General features: G+C 44.7%; 1 protein-coding gene across 1 annotated transcript in view; it reads left to right on the forward strand.

Moving 5' to 3' along the window:
• Positions 1-17,201, forward strand: part of KCNIP1 (potassium voltage-gated channel interacting protein 1) — a 229,660-nt gene extending 212,459 nt beyond the window's left edge. The window contains exons 2-9 of the mRNA XM_030829957.2: positions 757-881; positions 1,643-1,712; positions 3,108-3,178; positions 3,910-4,017; positions 8,851-8,955; positions 9,866-9,928; positions 12,182-13,080; positions 16,247-17,201. Coding sequence (XP_030685817.2) covers positions 757-881; positions 1,643-1,712; positions 3,108-3,178; positions 3,910-4,017; positions 8,851-8,955; positions 9,866-9,928; positions 12,182-12,229 — 590 coding nt within the window. The 3' untranslated portion in view covers positions 12,230-13,080; positions 16,247-17,201. The remainder of the gene's footprint in view (positions 1-756; positions 882-1,642; positions 1,713-3,107; positions 3,179-3,909; positions 4,018-8,850; positions 8,956-9,865; positions 9,929-12,181; positions 13,081-16,246) is intronic.
• The last annotated feature ends 3,057 nt before the right edge of the window (positions 17,202-20,258 follow it).

Here is a 20,258-nt window from a genome sequence, read left to right on the forward strand (position 1 = left end):
ATGACACTTTCTAAGTACCTGGTGCAAAATTATACTGCATTGTATAACAGTATGTGTAGGAGGGATAAACTACTACTTAAAACAACTGTTTTTAGAGCTCTTCAAATACTCCAGAAGCTTTCATTTATATAAAGTAGCTCCCATTTAAGTCATTTTCCTATTATTTAAGGATGTCTGGTAGGTATTACAATACCGGGAAGTACATTCATATTTTTAAATTAATACTTAACATGCTGTAATTTGTACTTTTTGCCAAATCAAGCTAGTCTTCCTCTAGTTTCCTAAATGGTGAGAGTTTACTCGATGGTTTTTTAATGCATTTGTCTCCCTTTGCTGTTTGGAGGATGTTAGTCAATCTGCTCACTTACCTGTGTCTCTAGAATATTCAGATGGTTCAATGGGCAGCAAACTGAAGATGCAGAGCAGTTATTTTGAAAGAAAAGGAAATGTTTTCATGTGGACTTATCTTTAGCACTTCTGCCCTCATCTCCACTTGGAACACATTTATCTCCAAGGCTGAAGCTCCCTCCCTAGGTGGTATCCGACACAGCTGGAGTAATGGCTGGACCGATGGTAAGACAGAAAGTGACTGAGCGGGGAGGCGGGGTTCAAAGCAGGAAGGTCATCTGCAGTGTGACCCCCCAGCCCATGAACCTATGTCTCAGGTCGCCACACCACCCTTTTGACAGCCCAGACTGTGGGCTGACGAGTGACCACCAAGGTTCGTTGCTTCAATGCCATCTCCTCTGGTTCCAGATAAGATTGAAGACGAGTTGGAGATGACCATGGTTTGCCATCGGCCCGAGGGGCTGGAGCAACTTGAGGCCCAGACCAACTTCACCAAGAGGGAGCTGCAAGTCCTTTATCGAGGCTTCAAAAATGTAAGACCCACAGGGCCTCTGAAGGCCCCGGCAGGATCTCCCATTTGGGACTAAGCTCTCCCAAATGCCAAAGGCACCCATCAGAGAGATTTTTGTACATGTATAGTTGTAAAAGGAAGGCCAAATCTATAAAGGAAACAGGAGAGCAAGGTCACCTGGCTAGAGGAAGATGCCAGGCAAGAATGAGGCAGTCTCAGTAGATGGGAAATTGGCCAACAGCCCAGAGACTTCACAGGATTGCACAGCCTTGGCCCAGATACCAGCCTTAGCGTAACCCATTCACACTGTCAATACTGTTAGTGCCCCAGAAATGATGGGATTTAGGTCTGCTGCTAACCAAGCTCACAGACTGAAGTACAAGCCTGATAGCCAATGTGTTCATTTACCTCATTATTTCATATATTTAACCTCATGGTAGCCTTGCTGGAAAGGTACTGGTAGCCCCATTTTACAGGTAAGGACACTGAGAATCAGAGACTGACTCACTCCAAGTTACAAAGCTTAGAAGGGGCTGAGCCAGGATCCAGACCCAGGTCTTTCTAATCCCAAAGCCCAGACTCTTTCCACCTCACAGTGCCCGTTCTCTGATGACATCTCATCATTTTGCAAAGCAGCTTCAGTCCTAAGGTGGAACTATCTCCCAGCCACTCACCTTGGAGATACGGAGGTGCACAGGTGGTTGCCCGGTCCCCGCCCACCAGGGATCACAAGGAACCCCAAGGCTCTCAGACAGTCCTGCTAACTCTCCCCCCTTCACACAGGAGTGCCCCAGTGGTATGGTCAACGAAGAAACATTCAAGCAGATCTACGCCCAGTTTTTCCCGCATGGAGGTGAGTCCGATCTTGAAACAGATCCCTCCTGGCTCCCTCTCTTCATCCCCTGGCAGCCTTCCTTCCTCCAAGTTCATACTTCCTTGTTATCTGCCTCCTCCTCAAGGTTGGGGAGAACGAGCAGAATTCCTCCCTTATTGCAGGGTGTGGAATTCACTGAAGCTTTAGCAGAAAAGAGCTCTGAAAATGGACCTTCTCCCAGAGAGGAGAGTGATAAAGCAACATCACAAAATCTCCTAACAGCTCTATAAAGCTGGTATTGTTATCTGCGACCCGGGCAACTACGTCTCAGAGAGGCTAAGCAGCTCACGGAAGATTGCACAGCTAGTGAATGGCAGACCAGAATTAGATCCCAAAGTGTCTGTCTAAAGCTTTGCCAAGATAGGCCTACCATTGTGCTATACTCCATCCTTTCCTTAAAACAGCTTTCCTTGAAAAAGAACTTTAGTAAATACCAGAGACTATAAAAATAAAGGAGTCCAAAAAGATGCAGGTTGAATAAAATTGTGCTTATAAATCAGGTTAGCAAGTGTGCCAGGCTCACAGCCGCTATGTCATTCTGCCTGACTCCTGCAGGAACCTGCTCTGACCCCACGGGTCTGGGGCATCAGAGGCTCTCCCTGTGGCTTCAATGTGTCACATGCCAACTTACTTCCTGCCCCAGGAGCCTTCTCCTGCAGGACCCCTTCCCCGGATCCTGATGAAACAGAGATCCAAGTGTCCCACACACTTCTTGGGCTCCGTTTCTCATGGACCTCTTCAGCAGCCTTCTTAGGTGTGGGACCCAGTACAGGACCACTCTCCCAGCTGGGGGCAGCTTCACCCCATGCAGGCCCCAGAACCGATGTTTGTTGAGTCCTATAGAGCCACTCTTATATTGAGTTTTTACTATGTGGCAGGCTGGTTGATGGTTTTGATGTTATGGCTATATGAAAAGTTTAACATTGTGCAGAGATGGGAAGGTGAAGCTCAGAGAGGTTGTGTTAGATGCCTGGGGTTACACAGCTAGGTAGCTCTCCAAGACCAGGTCTGTCTGCTCCCTAATGGGTGCTCATTCCATGGCATTGTGCTGCCACTCAGAAGAGCATCTTCTCCACACAAGTCCCGTGTCATTCATCCAACAAGAATTATACACATAGAGAGGCAGGAGCGTCTGTCTCTGGGGATGGCTAGACTTAGGAGCAAGGGCCTGTCTCAGCTCTTGCCAGAACTTCCCACCTAAACCCCAGAAAAGCCAAATGGGTCCCAGGTCACAGCAGCAGTTTTTCCCACTCTGTAATCTTCTCCCTTCTATCACCCTAGCATCATTCTCTTCTCTTTCTTACTGTTTTTAAGTGATCTCCCCTCTGCAGGACCCCTGCTCCCATCACCTGCTTTTCCTTCTGTGCCTTGCAGATGCCAGCACGTATGCCCATTACCTCTTCCATGCCTTCGACACCACGCAGACGGGCTCGGTGAAGTTCGAGGTATGCTTGTCTCTGAGAGGCCCCGGGTCCCCATCACTCTTCCTCTAAACCATGGAGATGTTGGGAGGAGTGGACCATCAAATGCTTCAGTCCTTTACCATTTAACAAGGATTTCCTGAAGATAGAAGAAGCAACTGCCCTTACCCTCCAGGAACTCAGGACCTCAGGGACTAACAATAACAGTCTAATCGGTCACATGTACACCGCGCTGACCATGCTGCAATCTCTGTACTTAGTGCTCTGCATGTATTAACTCATTTAATCCTCACAGTAACCGTAACAAGGTAGGGTTCTATTATTTATTATCAGTTTACAGAAGAGGAAATTAAGGCAGAGAGAGATTGAGTTGCTTTCCCAAGTTCAAACAGTAAGTGGTAAAGGAGGGCTTTGAACTCAGGTGGTATGTTTCCAGAGTCCATGTTCTTAGCCACCAGATGATACCACCACTTGTACAATAATTGTAGCCATGCGATAAGGCAACAGTAGGTGTCAGCACACACTGAGCTCCGTTCTTCCTCCAGAAGCTCCTTCCCAAAAATGGGGCAAGGTAGGCAGTGGAAGGGGGGTGGGGCTGTTCACTGAGTTTGGCCACATCCTTCTGGGGACAGAGGACCTGGGAGATACCATTCTGTAAAAGAAGTCACAGAGTCTGACCCAAAGACAGAGCTTCACCCCCCCCCCACCCCGATGGCTTGGTGGTTAATGTCTCTCATGCCTCTTCCACTTCTCAGGACTTTGTAACTGCTCTGTCGATTTTACTGAGAGGAACCGTCCATGAGAAACTAAGGTGGACATTTAATTTGTATGACATCAATAAAGATGGATACATAAACAAAGAGGTAAGTGAGCTGAGGCCAGGGGCATGCGAGAGCTACAGGGAAGGCACCTAATTAGAGAGAAAACAGCCTTAGTCATGAGGATGAAATGGTCCAAATGAGGAGGGATCTGCTTTGGGGCAGAGGTGGTTCCCGAAAAAATGAAGGTCACCTTTGACCTCCCCCATTGCCCTACCCTGCCCTGTCCACGGGCACTCAAGAAAGGATTAAGCAGATTCATTCACTCTCACTTATTCAATGCACATTCTAAAGGGGGTATAAATAATTTATTTCAGTGTAGAGTAACTCCTCCCACGGGAATTTGCATTTTAACAGGTTAACAGCCACACGTTAAAGGTAAAAACTGGAATAGTAGCATTGCAGGCATCACCTAGAAGAGAAAAGGGAGATCTTTGAGGAAGAGGAGATTCCAGTTGAATCATAGCCACAACCTATTTTGCCTACTAATAAAACCTCAGAAGGGGGTCGGGTGCAGCCATCTCTAAATAAATCATCACAAATAAATTTCTGAATCTTCACTGCTTGACAGTTTTAGAGCCTCAAAGTATATGTGGTATCTAGATAGTGAAATACCCACAGGTCTATCTCAAAACTCACTTTGGTATCTACTGTATCCTGGCATCTCAGTCAAAGCTTGGATTTAGCATCTTATAGCATCCCACTTCCTGAGCTCCTGTGTGCCAGGTACAGTGCCTGGAGTTACAAATGTCATCTCTAGTCCTCACCTCAACCCTGCAGGTTTCTCTCCAATTCTCATTCCTCATTCATTCAGTCATGGATTTGCTCAACATATATTTGAGGGCTTATTAGATGTTCTAGGTGCTGAAGATAAAGTGGTGAACAGTCCCCAAAATGTGAAAATCCTAATATCCACTAATAGCAGATGTGGTAAGAATTCCAGTAAATACATATAATGGAATGACAGGTGGCCATTTAAAACCATGTAAGAGCAATCAGAAAAAAAAATTGTATGTTACATTACATTTTAAAAATCACTATACAGTAGTATGTATAATATTATCTCAACTTTGTAAATAATTAAATGCTTCTATATATACTCAATATCTTATACTCCAAAATATTCAAATACTACTTTACAAAATGTATAAGGAAAGGACCCTAAAATGAGACTTATAACAAGATCTTCAACCTTGATTCAACCATTATTCCATCACTGAATAATCTTACTAACTCCTGCTCCCTTTTTTTTAATTTGCAAACTAGACAAAACTGTCCTCATTAATACTCATCAGACCTTTCTGGATGGCAGGATTAATAAAGTACTCCTTAAAAGGAAAAGAAAGTGTGAATAAGCAGCTTCTTAGAAAAGATAGCTGGATCTTCCCCAGGCAGTCATTTGGAAATAGTTTCATCAAAACTGTAGGCAATGAAAATCCTGAGAGAGCAATCAAAATTTATCTTTAAGTCCGCCTGCCGATGCAGGGGACACGGGTTCGTGCCCCGGTCCGGGAGGATCCCACATGCCGCGGAGCGGCTGGGCCCGTGAGCCATGGCCGCTGAGCCTGCGCGTCCGGAGCCTGTGCTCCGCAACAGGAGAGGCCACAGCAGTGAGAGGCCCACGTACCGCAAAAAAAAAAGAAAAAAAATTTACGTCTTTTATGTTATAAAAGTTACTCAGGAAATAAACCTATAGCCATATGGGTGTTAAGGACTTGTAAAGCATACATCTTTAATTAAACACATGGACAGAGATATATATTTCCTAGTTCTGTCCATTGTTAGGACCTAAGAGCAGTGACACTCCCGGAGCAATGAGTAGACCTAGCACCCAGACCTTGGTTTCTAAATATCATTCTCCAATAAAAGGAACTAGCCTCCTTGGACTTGGTTGATTCCAGGCCTGGGAAAGAGAAAATACAAGGAGATGATCCTGGAGCATCTTGCAGTGCTGAAAAAAATGGGAGTGCTAGGGCTTCCCTGGTGGCGCAGTGGTTGAGAGTCCGCCTGCCGATGCAGGGGACACGGGTTCGTGCCCCAGTCCGAGAGGATCCCACATGCCGCGGAGCGGCTGGGCCCGTGAGCCATGGCTGCTGAGCCTGCGCGTCCAGAGCCTGTGCTCCGCAACGGGAAAGGCCACAACAGTGAGAGGCCCGCGTACCGCAAAAAAAAAAAAAAAAAAAAAAAATGGGAGTGCTATTTAAAAAAAAGAAAAGATGGGGGGCGGGGTATGTCAAAAGACCACAGAAGTCAGCCTGAAGGAGTTCCCAACAGCCAAAGCCAGAACAATTTGAGCAACAAAATACAAATTGATAGTTTGGGTTATAACCTATAAAATAAAGTAAATGTCCATGAGTCCTAACTAATATATATGTACAAATAATATATTATGTATTTAAATAAATAATAAATATGTATTTAAATCAATGAATACATAAATAAATGGGGGATGGGAAGGACAACTCTTCCTTAAAGAAGAATTCCAATTAATAAACATAGAAGGAATAAAGGAAATACAAAATCCCCATTAAGCAAACATTACAGTAATAATTTTTGCAGGCAAGATCCACTAACAGATTCTAAGATCAGTGGAGAAGCTTGACAGGCACCACCTTAATCAAGTGATCAAGGTTAACATCGCCAGTAATAAGACATAGCAACACCATGTACCTCTTCGATATGTTGCACCAAGAAGGATATAACATCACTTCTACGGTATTCTTGTCAAAAATGCATAACTTCAGTCTAATCATAAGACAACCAGGGACTAACCCAAACTGAGAGACATTCTACAAAATAACTGACCAGTACTCATATCAAAAGAGTCATGGTCTCCAAAGACAAAGACAGAATGAGGCACCGTCACAGATCAGAGGAGACTAAGGAGACACAACAACTGAATGCGACGTGGGATCCTTGAACATAAAAAGGCATTGGGGAAAAAACTGATGGAGCTTGAATAAGCTCTCTAGTTTAATAGTTTTGTGGCATTGTTTATAGTGTTGTAGTCATTAGTATTGTAGCATTATTACTTTCCTAGCTTTCATCATTGTGCTGTGGTTATGCACGTTGTTACCATTAGGGGAAGCTGGGTCAAAGGTATACATGAATGCTCTGTACTATTTTTGCAAGTTTTGTGTAAGTCTAAAATGATTAATAATAGGTCAAAAAACAAAACAAAAACAATTCAATAAAATAAGCACATGGAATGAGGAGTAGCAGCAAGGAATCCAAGATAGAAGCTGTCCCCCGGGTCTCTGTAGACACTCCATCAGATATCCTGAAGACAAGACTGCCTTCCTACATTCTTTTCCCCCATTCCAAGTAGGGGATGGGGAAGCCCATGGAACACTACTTCTGGTCAGTGTGATCAGGAAAACACCACAGAACCACTCAACAGTGACTGGGCTCCCAGCCCATGGCAGGCATGGTGCCAGGGGCAGAGAACTTAGCAAGGAAGGATCAAGCATGTGTCCTCAGAACTCACATTCTTGGGGAAACAGATCTATAGAGCAGTAAAAAGAACAAGTTAATTATTTTAATGTGTATGTGCTGATCACTTATTCCATATCAATGAAAGATTAGAAAGGAAATATGAAAGAATTTGTCACATCTATCTGGCCCCATCAATCAAGAATGGTAATTTTTGCCTTTGTAGAAAGGGATCTTTTGGTTACAAAGCTAGAAAATCATCAACATAAAAGAGCTTAAGCTGAGAGATTTCTTGTAAAGATATAGGTAGTTTCTCTAAAAAGTCTTAAAAAATATTTTTTTAAAGTGAAAAAGAAGATATAGGTCGTTTGGTGTAACACATTTAATCCCCATTCAAGCTAGGAAGTTGTTAGTCTCCCCCCATGTCACACCAGTCTCGTCTTCTTATGCCTCTCTTTCCTCTCCCTCCTCCAGCATTGTCTTAGATCAAGTTGGCCACACTCTCCTCTGCAGGAATGATAGGTTCGGTTGGCAGCAACATGGGGGGTGGGGCGGGGCGGGGGGGAAGACCTCAGAGGAGGTTTTAGTGGATAGGGTAACCATTCTCAGATGCTGCCTCTCTGGGGCTTCTCTTGGTCCCTGTTACTACCTCTGTCTTCTTCAACTGCTTTTCTCAGAGAAAGAGAGAGAGAGAGTGTTTGTGTGTGTGCACATGTGCTCGTGAGAATATTTCTCTGTCCTCCCCCGTGTCCCACCTCCCTTCTCCCTCTACTCCTCTACTCTCCTCACTTCTCTTCTTTCTCTCCCTTTCTCCCAGAATTCCTCTCATCTCCTCTACTCCACCTGCTCCAGTCTACTCTTTATGGAAGTTCTTCCCTGTAATAGAATAATTTTCGGTGTCTGCTCTCCCCTGATCTCAGCTAAAACCTGGAAGTGGTTTGCCCATGGCACCAGCTCCAACTCTTCACTCAAACTTCTCAAGAGATAAAAATAGAGTGGCTCAGCTCTGTAGTTGGATGTCCACATTTGTTCCAATCAGCTGTGGTCACAGTGACAGGTCACCTGGTACAAACACAGCCACCCAGGCCAACCATTGAAAGGAATTATGGAGCGGAGAGAGGGTCTTCCAAAAATGGGGTGTGGGCTGATCAGTACACGAATATGTCCGCTCAGATCCCACTTATAACCCCTCACTGAGGAATGCTCAGGAAGAGGCAAGCTACCCAAGAGCTTCTGACGACAAAGAGAATTTTCCACTGCCCTCTCTCTGGAAGGAGGCTCCCAGAATATAGCCCCTTCAGCTTGCTTTCTAACTCCCTCTCATCAACTGAAGAAGTTCCTTTTAAACACTTTCATTCTCAAAGGAGACCAAGAGCCCCAGACTGTCACCCAGAGGAGCTTAACTTCCTGGTTCCCACCTTGTGTGCTTCTATGTCCCCTCTCCAGGAGATGATGGACATTGTCAAAGCCATCTATGACATGATGGGGAAATACACATATCCTGTGCTTAAAGAAGATACTCCAAGGCAGCACGTGGATGTCTTCTTCCAGGTAAGAGCACACACCTGTGCGTGAGCTTTAAGCTCAACTTAGATCAGTCAACCCACGAGCCTCTGAGCAGTGGTTTGTGTCCAAGCCTGCACTACAGATGGTAGGAAACAGAAAAGAATTACAAGATATCTTGCCCTCCAGGAATAGATTATCTCATTAAATGGACAAGTATGCACTACAGAAGAGGATAAGGAAGAATATTATTAAGTATAAGTGGTAGAGTATGGACTCTAAATTCCATAAAAATGGTTGGGGGATCAGAGTAAACAGAGAAGACGTCATTAAGCACATCTGTGTAGGTGTTAAGCATTTGTGTCTGGGGAGTAAGGGGAAATCAGGTGGAAACTAGGGTGGCTTGGAAACTGGGGTGAGCTCTTTAGACCGAAGAGTTTAGCCTTGCTCTGGTAAAAAGTAGGTGCTGTTAGTCTGTGAATAGAAGAGTGGCAAAATCTTAATGGTGTGCTAATAAAAAGAATTAACCTAGCAGGAGAGTATCAGAGAACATCAGAGCTCATTCTAGTCTAATCCTCTCACTTTGCAGATGGGAAAAGCAGAGGCTCAGAGAGGCTTAAAGATTCACTCAAGGTCACACAGTAAGTGACAGAGACAGAAGTAGAACCTCTCATGTCCAGTGTTCTTTCTGCCAAATGGACAGGCTAGAAGTGAGACTGGGAAAGGCATGTTAGGGTGTCAGCAGAATAATCTGGTGATGAGAAGATGAGCATCTACAGCAAGTTTTTTAATTTGAAGGAAGCTCATGGGGGTCAAAGTGCTGTAACCAGGGCCTGGGTGGAGTTGTCTGGCCAGTGAAAGATCATCCTAATTCTCGGGGGAATGTTGGTTAACAGAAAGCAAGTTTTGGAATGCATATCACCAGATTCTTTAAAGTGCTTCTTGTTGGGTCTTTCAGAAAATGGACAAAAATAAAGATGGCATCGTGACTTTAGACGAATTTCTTGAATCCTGTCAGGAGGTAAGGAGAGATCTCGGGGCAGAAAACTTCTATATCTGGGAAAGGAAATCTGGGGCTTGGGGACAGGCAGAAGGGAGAAAATGAGAAACTGCAGTTTCTCAGATTAGAGCTGCCACCATCACCATCACCAGCAACAACTCAGAACTTCAACAATCTCCACTCCTCAGACTGGTCTGTGGTTAGTCCTGGGTAAGCACAGGCTGAGCCACACAGACTAAGAAGGGGGATGTGAAAGCCCAGAGGGGGTCTCTGTGAAACTAAAGACTTCCAAGTGGGCAACACTGTCATTTTTCAGTCTTCCTCTGGCTTGATGACTCACTCCCCAGACTACAAAGGGAGTAGCTGGAAAAAAAATCTAAAGCTGCGATTCTTAAACCATAGTGTGCATAAGAATCGCCCGGGATGCTTCTAAAAATGCCCATTTCCAGGCCTCAACCCAGAGACTCTAGATCTGGGACGGGGATCTAGAAATCTTCATGCTAACAAAAGTGCCCTGACCAATGCTTCTAAAACTTTAATGTGCAAACCAGCCTCCTTGAAGTTCTTGTTAAAATGCAGATTCCCATTCAGAAGGTCAAGGGTGATGATGATGTTGCTAAAAGGATAAACTGGCCCCAGAGTCAGCCAGAGACTGAACTGGAAATTACTGCTTTCCTCTAATTTAGAAAAATGCATTTATACTCCTACCTTTTCTCAGAAAGGTGCACGTTACTCTGAGTTCCAGCCAATAAGAACTGCAAATGCAAGAAAGCTGGGGAGACGTTATTAACATGTAGTGAGCACCTACCAAGTTTTAGGTACATTAAGTAAACCTCACGTAATGTAAAAAACCCTGAGCAGTAGGGCCACTATATAGTCAAAATATTTAATAACTAGAGTAGACTGAGAATTGATCATTCTTAACTGACTTTGACCAATGCCCTGGAGCAGTGCCCTAAAGAACCCCTGCTAAAGTTGGTATTAACCTGTTAGTTGATGGACCTTTCGGTAGTCTAGGGGTTCTGGACCAGTTACCAGGTAGCCAGGTAGCTAGAGAGGCTCAGGTCAGCAGCTATTTACCAACAGGATTAGAACCATTTCCACACTTTAATCATTATGAACTAGCTGAACGTCAGTATTCATCATACCCATTTTAAAGAAAACGGAGGCACTGCAGGTTAAGAGATGTGGTTAACGCACAATAAGTGATAGAGATGGAACTTGAACTCCATCGTTCTAATTTTAAATACCATGCCCTAGTGTACCATGCTTTTTTGACTTTGCTTAACAGTTTTTTAATCAATTTAGTTTCTCACATTAGCAAGCAATATTGATTAATTAACTCACTTCTTTTTCACAACCCACCCTATAAGTAGATACTATGATCAATGCCATTGCACACATGAAGAAACTGAGGCACAGAGAGACTAAGTAACTTGCCTAAGGTCACTCAGCTCGTAAGTGACAGAGCCAGGATTAGAACCTAGGCAGCCTGACTTCCGAATCCATATACTTAACTGTCAGGCAATTATACCTCCCTGTTCTAGAAACTTTTAAAAGATTTCAAATACCCATAATCAACTTTGTTGATTTTCTCTACTTTAGTTCTGCTTTCTATTTCATTTATGTGTGCTCTAAATTATTTCCTTCCTTCTGCTTTTTTATTTTAATTCAATTTTTTAGGTTTTCTTTCTAGATTTTTGAGATGGAGGTTTAGATCATTGATTTTCAACCATTCTTTTCTAATATATGCATTTAAAGGGCTACATTTTCCTCTGAGTACTGCTTTAGCTGAGTTTTCTCTGACCCATGGAATTAGAAATGTGTTGTTTAATATCTAAATATTTGAGGATTTACCACATTCCATACTTACTCCTTAGAGAATATACAATAGAAAAATGTAAACTAGAATAGAATAAAAAAGAAAAAAAACATGTGATCATCTCCATAGGTATAGAACAAGCATTTGATAAAAATGCAATTGCCCACAGCTTCTTAAAAGAAGTAGTCCTCACTTGTTTACTGGAAAATTTGGGTTTTTTTTTTTCTGAATTCCTCTTTAAAGCCAGAGAAGGTGCTTCTCCCTTTGAACTTCTCACTTTCTAGGTCCCCACCTACCCCTTACTCCCTGCTTCTCATACCCTTGCAGAGTTCTTTCTGAATAGGAAACCCATTCTGCAGATTTGCTCTGGAGATTTGAGAAGTTACAGAGCTTCTCAGGGAGAAGCCTCAGAGAATTCTAACCATCCTCTTCTCCCCCTCCACCCATCCCAGGATGACAACATCATGAGGTCCCTCCAGCTGTTCCAAAATGTCATGTAACTGTGAACACAGCCATTCGGCTCTCAGAGACGTTACTAAACAACCAACTTAACACCTTGATCGGCCCTCCTTCTGATTTTACACGCGGACTCTTGGGACAGAAACACATTTTGCACTCTGGAAGAATTCTCTGCAGAGACATTTTGGGGAACCCAGGATCACGTGGCTCAGTCTCTGATTGCCAGCTCTTCCTCCTCCCTCTTCTTGAGAGAGACAAGATGAAATCGGGTTTGTTTTGGAAGCATGCTCATCTCTTCGTACTGCTGCCCTATGGAAGGTCCCTCTGCTTGAGCTTCAACAGTAGTGCACATTTTTCTGTTTGCGTGCCCCAGGCTACTGCCTCCAAGTCCAGCAGACCTTGATGTATCTGGAAGCGAGATGACCTGAGCCAAATGCACATCAGCTTCTGCTGGTCTCCCAAACCAATGTGCCTGTTTCTCTTTCTTTGGTGGGAAGAATGAGTATATACAGAACAATTAGAATCTACTATGACTAGATTGGGAGAGCCAGCGCCTAACGTATGTAGGATAGGACTGAATTATTAAGCATGGCATTGTCTGATGACCCAAACTGCACATGTCCTTTGTTTCCAGAGGCAAGGACAATAATGCTCTCTCACATTAGCATCTATGCTGGTGGTACAAGTCCCTTAACATGCACAGGAAGGAAGCCAATGCCCAGTGGCCCATGCCTCCACTTCATCTCCTGCTAGAGCCCAGCACTGCATGACCCTCCCAGAAAGCCCAGGATGCCTGCAAATTGTTGTAATTTTATACCATCTTCTAATCAATAAACGGAACTATTTCTTACACTCTTAATCTTCATTTCATCCACGACATTGGGCAGAAGAGGTAAGCTGTGAAAGGGAAGGCTAGCCTATTCCTTTGGCATCCGGTTATTAGTGCCTACCTTGTGCCAGGCACTATGCCAAGTAGCACATCCCCCTCCCCTGCCCCCAAGCAAACATCCGACTCAAATGCGAATACTGTGACCATAAGCAAATGCAGCTTAAAAATGAGACTCTTCACAACACCCCCCTTCCAGAACAAGCGTCACTCCCAAGACCCTCTGGTATAGAAAGTCTGGAGCCTCACGTGGTGTGGTTGGGGGTACAGAGATGAAGAGGTGGTCAGGACCACCTGCTGAGGGACTTGGAGTCCAGGAGTGGATCAAGAGGCTTCAGCCTATAAACAGCAAATGATTGTTTATATTGGACACTGTGGGTCTTGGCTTCCTCATTTGACATCACATTAAAAAGATTAAGAGCTAACAGTGGCATTCTTGGAAGAAAAGCAATTTACTGAACCCCTGTTATGTGCCAAGGGCTGCACTAGGGGCTTATATGAATTATCTCATTTCATGGCAGAATGCTCTGCAAGGTAGAGTCTTCATTTTGCTGGTTTGCACACTGAAGCTCAGAGAAGTAAAGGGAACTGCCTAAGGTAGCACAGCTCCATAGAGAGATTAAACTCTTCCCACTTTCTCCTAGAGCCTTCCTACTAGGGGATTCTGCCTTGCCCCAAGGAACTGAGAGTACCTCCCACACATCTCACTCATCTCCAGTCAGCTCAGAGAGGCAAAGGCATTCTTTGAATCCAAATAGTAGAGGAGAAAACAGATATAGAGAAGGGAAAAGCCTCAGGTACCCGTGGATCACTAGCGAGAGCAGGTCACCACACCTCTGCATGGATGAAATATTCCCAATCGGATTGCCATTGGCTGCTGCTGCTTTATGGCTGGAAATTATAGAGGCCACAGCTCTGTTTCTCTATTTGAGCTTCCTGAGTGCAGCCATGTGGTCATCTAAGGCTGCTGGACATGTGGCTGGCCCCTAGCAAGGCATATACTTAGGTCCAAGCAGACGATCTATTCTTGTGACCTTTCCACTGTGGGGTGTGAACCTGCATCCCAAGGCTGTACAATGTCTAGGCCATGGTTCTCCACCCTGGCTGCATAGCATAATCACCTGGGGAACTTTGAAAAATGCCAACACCTGGGCCCCATCCCAGATCAACTGAAGTAGAATCTCTTGAGTGTAGAACCCAGGCATCAGAGTTCCTTAGAAGCTGCCCACATGATTGTAAAGTGCATGGAGAGCCACAATGGGGACCATACCCAGTGCTGGGAATGGAGCACAGGACCTGAACCATCCCCCTGGCTACAGTGATTGGTCCAGAGCTAGGCTTGATACCTATGCCAGTCCACACAGCATGAATCTCAAGACTTGCGCTGGGAACAATGGGGCAAAGATGCTCTCTCTCCTATTGGACATGAATGAGACAGCAGTCCTAGGACATGTTAGTAGTGATTTAGGAATTCTGAGAGGTTATCTGATAACCAAAGGGGAGAGAAACCAGAATCACAGAAGGCAAGGCAAAGAGGTTTTTTTCATAAAAAATTTAAAAATAAACCAGAAATTGATGAGACCATTGAGCTGCTAGATCAAGCTGCACCTGAACCTACACATACCTCTGACCTTTTCAGATGCCTTTGTTTGATGCCTTATGTAAGATTTAGGCCAGTGTTTATCCACCATGTCTTCATATCAAAATCACTTGGGGAGGCACACTTAGGGAAAATTTTCAAAGTACCAAATGCCTGGGCCTTATCCCAGGTTCTGAATCAGAATTTCTAGAGGTGGGGCCCTGAGCATCAATGTGCTTTAAAAGCTCCCCAGATGATTCCAGTGTACACCTAGAATTGAGAGCCCTGGCCCTAGAAGAGTGGAAGGGCTGCTGCTCTTCTCCCTGTCCTGGCCAGACCACAGGTAAGAAGCCCAATTCAGTCCTCGGCACCCAATACTGAAAGGAAAATCAGCATCTGGAGATATTCAGAGAGAAATCAGAATGGAAGGACGATTCAAAACTTGTCCTAAGATGAATAATCAACAGAAAGGAAGTTGGTTGTCCTGGTGAGGTAGGGAGAAAAGGACAACCTGTTGGAGCAACTGCAAGGATATGGGCCACCACTCATCAAAGCTTTTAATAAAGGAACAAGGAAAAAATAAATGCTGCAGTTTCCACAGAAGCACAGAAACAGAAAGAGGCCTGGGCTTTTGTGAATCCATGCATCCCTCAGCAACTGGGGTAGTAAGAGAAATGAGGTTCTCAGCTTGGAACACCCTCCTCTTGGCCTCCTGGAGGGGTCCTGCTCCTCCTGAATCATCCAACAAATTGTCACTATTTGTCAGTCATCGTGCCTGCTGATGGGGATTCAACCGTGTAGTAGATGACTTATCAGACACGCTTGGCACTCACTGACTGCACAGGTGGACTCAACGGCTGCTGGCTGCAAATGCCTGTGACTTTTTGCCTGTCACTCTGACTGTCACAGACAGACTGTGGCCAAGATAGCCCCACTCTGTTTGTGGGCAGGGCAGGCAGGAAGAATCAGGTAGTTAGCACTTCCCAGGAGTAGCCCTTAGCCAATGACCAATGAGAGTTGGTGAATCAATACCCCAGAACCCTCTCCTTAGTAGGAAGAACTCTATACCTTCTCCCAGACTTCTCCACTAGGATTGAGCCCCAATCACCCACAATAGTAATCTGCTCAAAAGTACACCCCTTATTGACCTCTTTCTCTTCCCTGTCTCATTTCCTGCATTCTCCTACCATTGCTTCCTGGAATCCCCTCCCGGATAAACTACTGAATCCCACACGCTTGACCCAGGGCTGGATTCTAGAGGAACCTAACCTAAAACAAGTAATGAATAGGCCAGATATGTGTCCTGCTCTCATGAATCTTATTTTCTAATGGGAGGAAACAGAAAACAAATAAAATGATTTGGGGTAGTTAAAGTGGCATGAAGAGAACAAAAGTGTGATGTGATAGAAAATGACTGGGGTGACTTGGGAGTGTGCTTTAAACAGGGTGGGGAGGGAAGGCTCCTCCGAGCGGAGCTTGACGCGATCTCAGGGGTGGGGGGGGAGATCACCAGGCTTTTATACAAAATATGGGCCTAGGCTTGCTGTGACTTCTTGCTCAGGCTTCTGAGATTCTATCTCTTGTTCCATTAAGGAAATCAGATCTGTTGTGGAAATGGAGAATCCCGTCATGACCAATCCTGTGGTTCTCTAACATCCCATCTCTGAATAAATCCTCTGAGCAGAGGCCAGCAAGGCCCATTGGAGAGGCTTCCAGGAGGAAATGTAGATGGGACTGGGGACCACTGCTTGGCGCCAGGCTCTCTGTGGTTGAGATCCTACTTGAATCTCACAGCAACCTTGTGAAGTAGGTATCCTAGGCACCTATTCTTCGGATGAAAAAAAGGATGCCCAGAGACACGGAGGAAACTGCCCACAACAGCTGGAAGTGGGCTTAAAAGCCGGCCAAACTCCAAAATCCATGCCCAGCTCCGTTTCTTAGAGAACATGAAGACCTTCTCCACCTATTCCTAAAACTAGCTGTAATTATATACAAACACCAGAAGGTGTTAGAAAGCGGCTGTCGTGAAAACTAAAGCCATGAAAACAAGTCCATGAATTCAAGCCAAATTACTCTTCCTCTAAAGGGAAACATGCACAAAGATGCCCATATGGGTTTCTTAGAGGAGCTGAAATAAGTCCCTTCACATCAAAATAAGGCCCAATCTAATTGGCAGACCTCAACCACCTCTGCAAAAAACCCAGATCTTGAAGAGAAGGGGAAAACCTCAGGAGTAGCCAGCCCCACTGAGGGGACTTTTGATGACCCATGAGATTCTGACAGCTAACTGTACTCACAGTTCTAGAAATGGAGCACATGACCTAGTCTAGGCTAATCATTACCTCCCATGCCCCTGGTCACAGTGATTTGTTCAGGGGTAGGCTTAAGACTGAAGCCAGTGCAATCATCATGAATTTTAGGGTGTTTACAGAGAACGATGAAACGAAGTCCCTAGTTTTCCTGCTGGACATGAATGAAAAAGCACATAGCCCTGGAAGATAGAGGCAATCATTTTGTAACCTGCAGGAAAGTCAACCTATAGATGAACATAATACCACAGAAGTCAAGGCAGAGATGAAAACAAATGGACTCCTTGAGGATTTCACTGAACTGCTGGATCAAGCTTCACCTGAAGCTACATGTCCTGCCAGTGTTTTGGTTGTATGTATCAATAAATTCATTCGTTGTTATTATTATTTTTTTTTTTATTTTTTTTTTTGCTGTACACGGGCCTCTCACTGTTGTGGTCTCTCCCGTTGCGGAGCACAGGCTCCAGATGCGCAGGCTCAGCGGCCATGGCTCACGGGCCTAGCCGCTCCGCGGCATGTGGGATCTTCCCAGACCGGGGCACGAACCCGTGTCCCCTGTATCGGCAGGCGGACTCTCAACCACTGCGCCACCAGGGAAGCCCCATTTGTTATTATTTAAGGCAGTTTGAGTTGAACCTCCTGTAACTTGCAACTTGACACTTGCTAACTGACCCCAGCCCCACTCCTTCATAAGACAGATGGAGCAAACAAAGCCCACAGCTACACAGATGGGTTGCAGCAAAGCTGGACTCAGAAACCCAGACTAGTGCCACATCCACTACACTGCTCTGCCACCTACTGATACTTTGCAACCATAATATAATACTAATATTAAATATCATTTACAGAACACTTATGTCATACTCTCATACATTTAATCCTCACTACCCTGAAATTAGTTCTGTTATTATTCCCATTTACTAATGAGGTTACTGAGAGATTAAATAACCTGACCACGATCAAATACCTAATAAGTCATAGAGTGATTTGAACCCAGGACTTTCTGACTGCTGCACTTAACCACTAAGACAGGAACTGCTAGGTTCAATGTGTATACAGAGCAAAGCAGACTAAAGAAATGAGTTGAAAACCAAAGAATATATACCCAGTGTGAAGGAGGAAATTATATCACAGCTCTAGGGACTGCTGCCATATTTTTGGAATTTGGGCCCTGTGTGTTAGACCTAACAATTTTTTCAAGTAAAGTTGAAAATCCGAATTTCTTTTTTTTTCCGAATTTCTTTTTTTTCCCTTTATTATTTATTTATTTATTTATTTTGGCTCCGTCAGGTCTTAGTTGCAGCACATGGGATCTTCGCTGAGGCATGCAGGACTTTCGGTTGCGCACACGGGCTTCTGTCTAGTTGTGGCATGCAGGCTCCAGGGTGCGTGAGCTCTGTAGTTGTGGCACCGGGCTCCAGAGCGCATGGGCTATGTAGTTTGTGGCACGCAGGCTCTCTAGTTGAGGCCTGCGAGCTCAGTAGTTGTGGCGCACGGACTTGGCTGCCCTGCGGCACGTGGGATCTTAATTCCCCGACCGGGGATCGAACCCTGGTCCCCTGCATTATAAGGCGGACTGGACCCACGAGGGAAGTCCCTAAAATTCTGAATTTCTATATTCTGGCAAGTAGTTCAGTATTTTAAAAACACCAGGCAGACCAAACCAAACAAGTGTAAGATTGGGATTGAGCTTGGATTGGGCTCAGAGGTCATCAATTTACAACCTGTGCCCTAAATTCTATGACCGTTTTTCCCCACTAGAAAGTGGTGGTAATATACCAGGCTAATGCCAAATGTCCATCACAAGGTGAGTGGATAAACAAACTGCGGTGTATCCATCATACAATGGAATACAACTCAGCAATAAAGAAAAATGAATTATTGATAGATACAACATGGATGAATCTCAAAATAATTATACTGATGAAAGAAGCCAGACAAAAAAGAATACATGCTGTATACATCCATTAATATAAAAGTCTAGAAAACACAAACTAATCTATAGTGACAAGAAGCAGATGAGTGGTCGTCTGGGGCTGGGGAGGGTCTGGGTGGAGAGAAGGAGTGAGAGAGATCACCAAGGGGTGAGAGGAGACTTTTGGGGGTGATGGATGTATTTATTTTTTTGATTGTGTGATGATTTCATGAGTATATACATACATCAAAAATATTAAATTATACACTTTAAATATGTGTAGTTTATTGTATGTCAATTATATTTTACAGATGTTTTTAAAAATTGGTCTGGGGGGACTTCCCTTGTGGTCCAGGCGTTAAGACTCCATCCTTCCACTGCAAGGGCCACGGGTCCAATCCCTGGTCAGGGAAGTTCCACATGCCACACGGTGTGGCCAAAAAAGGAAAAAAATGCAAAAATTGGTCTGGGATCCCAGGCCACACCACCAACAGCTTTCATGGTTTACCTACCACTCTGGAACCTCCGCTCCTCAAGAAGCACTTTACATGAACAAGCTTCATCATCTTACCTTCCCTGGTCTGTCTTCTGGCCACTTTGTTCCAGCCAAGTTTCTCCAGCTATATTACATCGCTCCCTACCCCCACCAGGAAGCCTGACAAATGCAGTCCACCGCTTCCACCCCCCTCCCAAAGCCCAAGTCAGGCCCCTTCTCCATACTAGAACACCTGAGGGGTGGCCAGGATTTTGTGGCAGAGGATTGGGAACTAAGAGTACCCAATCCTCCTCTCTCCTAGCCCCCCACTCCCTGCCCAGTCCAAGGAGCCACAGGCCCTCACTGTCATGCTGACACAGAATAGGGGAGTGCTTGGGGAGAGATGGAGAAAGATGGACCATTGTGGATTCTACTGAAGAGAGCAACAGAGGCACTAAACCGGCTGCTAGAAAATAAGTAAAAGATGGAGAAAAGGAAGCAGAGAGGTGTACGGGGAGGCAGAGGAAGAATAAGATGAATGAGCTTATAAACTCCTTACATGATAAGTGTTAGCCCACTGTGATGGTTAATTTTATATGTTAACGTGGCTAAGCCATTGTACCCAGTTTCTGGTCAAACTCCCATCTAGATGTCGCTGTGAAGGTATTTTGTAGACGTGATTAACATTTAAATTTGAGTAAAACAGACTATCCTCCATAACTACTGGGCCTCCTCCCATCTGTTGAAAGCCTTAAGAGAAAAGACTAAAGTCCCCTGGGAAGAAGGCATTCTGCCTCCAGAGAGGCAGAATAATTTTGGTTAACTAAGAAGGAACTATGAAAAGGGATTATTTGATGAGCGGCCAGAGCATGGAGTAAAGGGAGAGGACTAGTCTCTTGCACACCT

Source organism: Globicephala melas, chromosome 3 (genome assembly GCF_963455315.2).
Source record: "Globicephala melas chromosome 3, mGloMel1.2, whole genome shotgun sequence".
NCBI lineage: Eukaryota > Metazoa > Chordata > Mammalia > Artiodactyla > Delphinidae > Globicephala > Globicephala melas.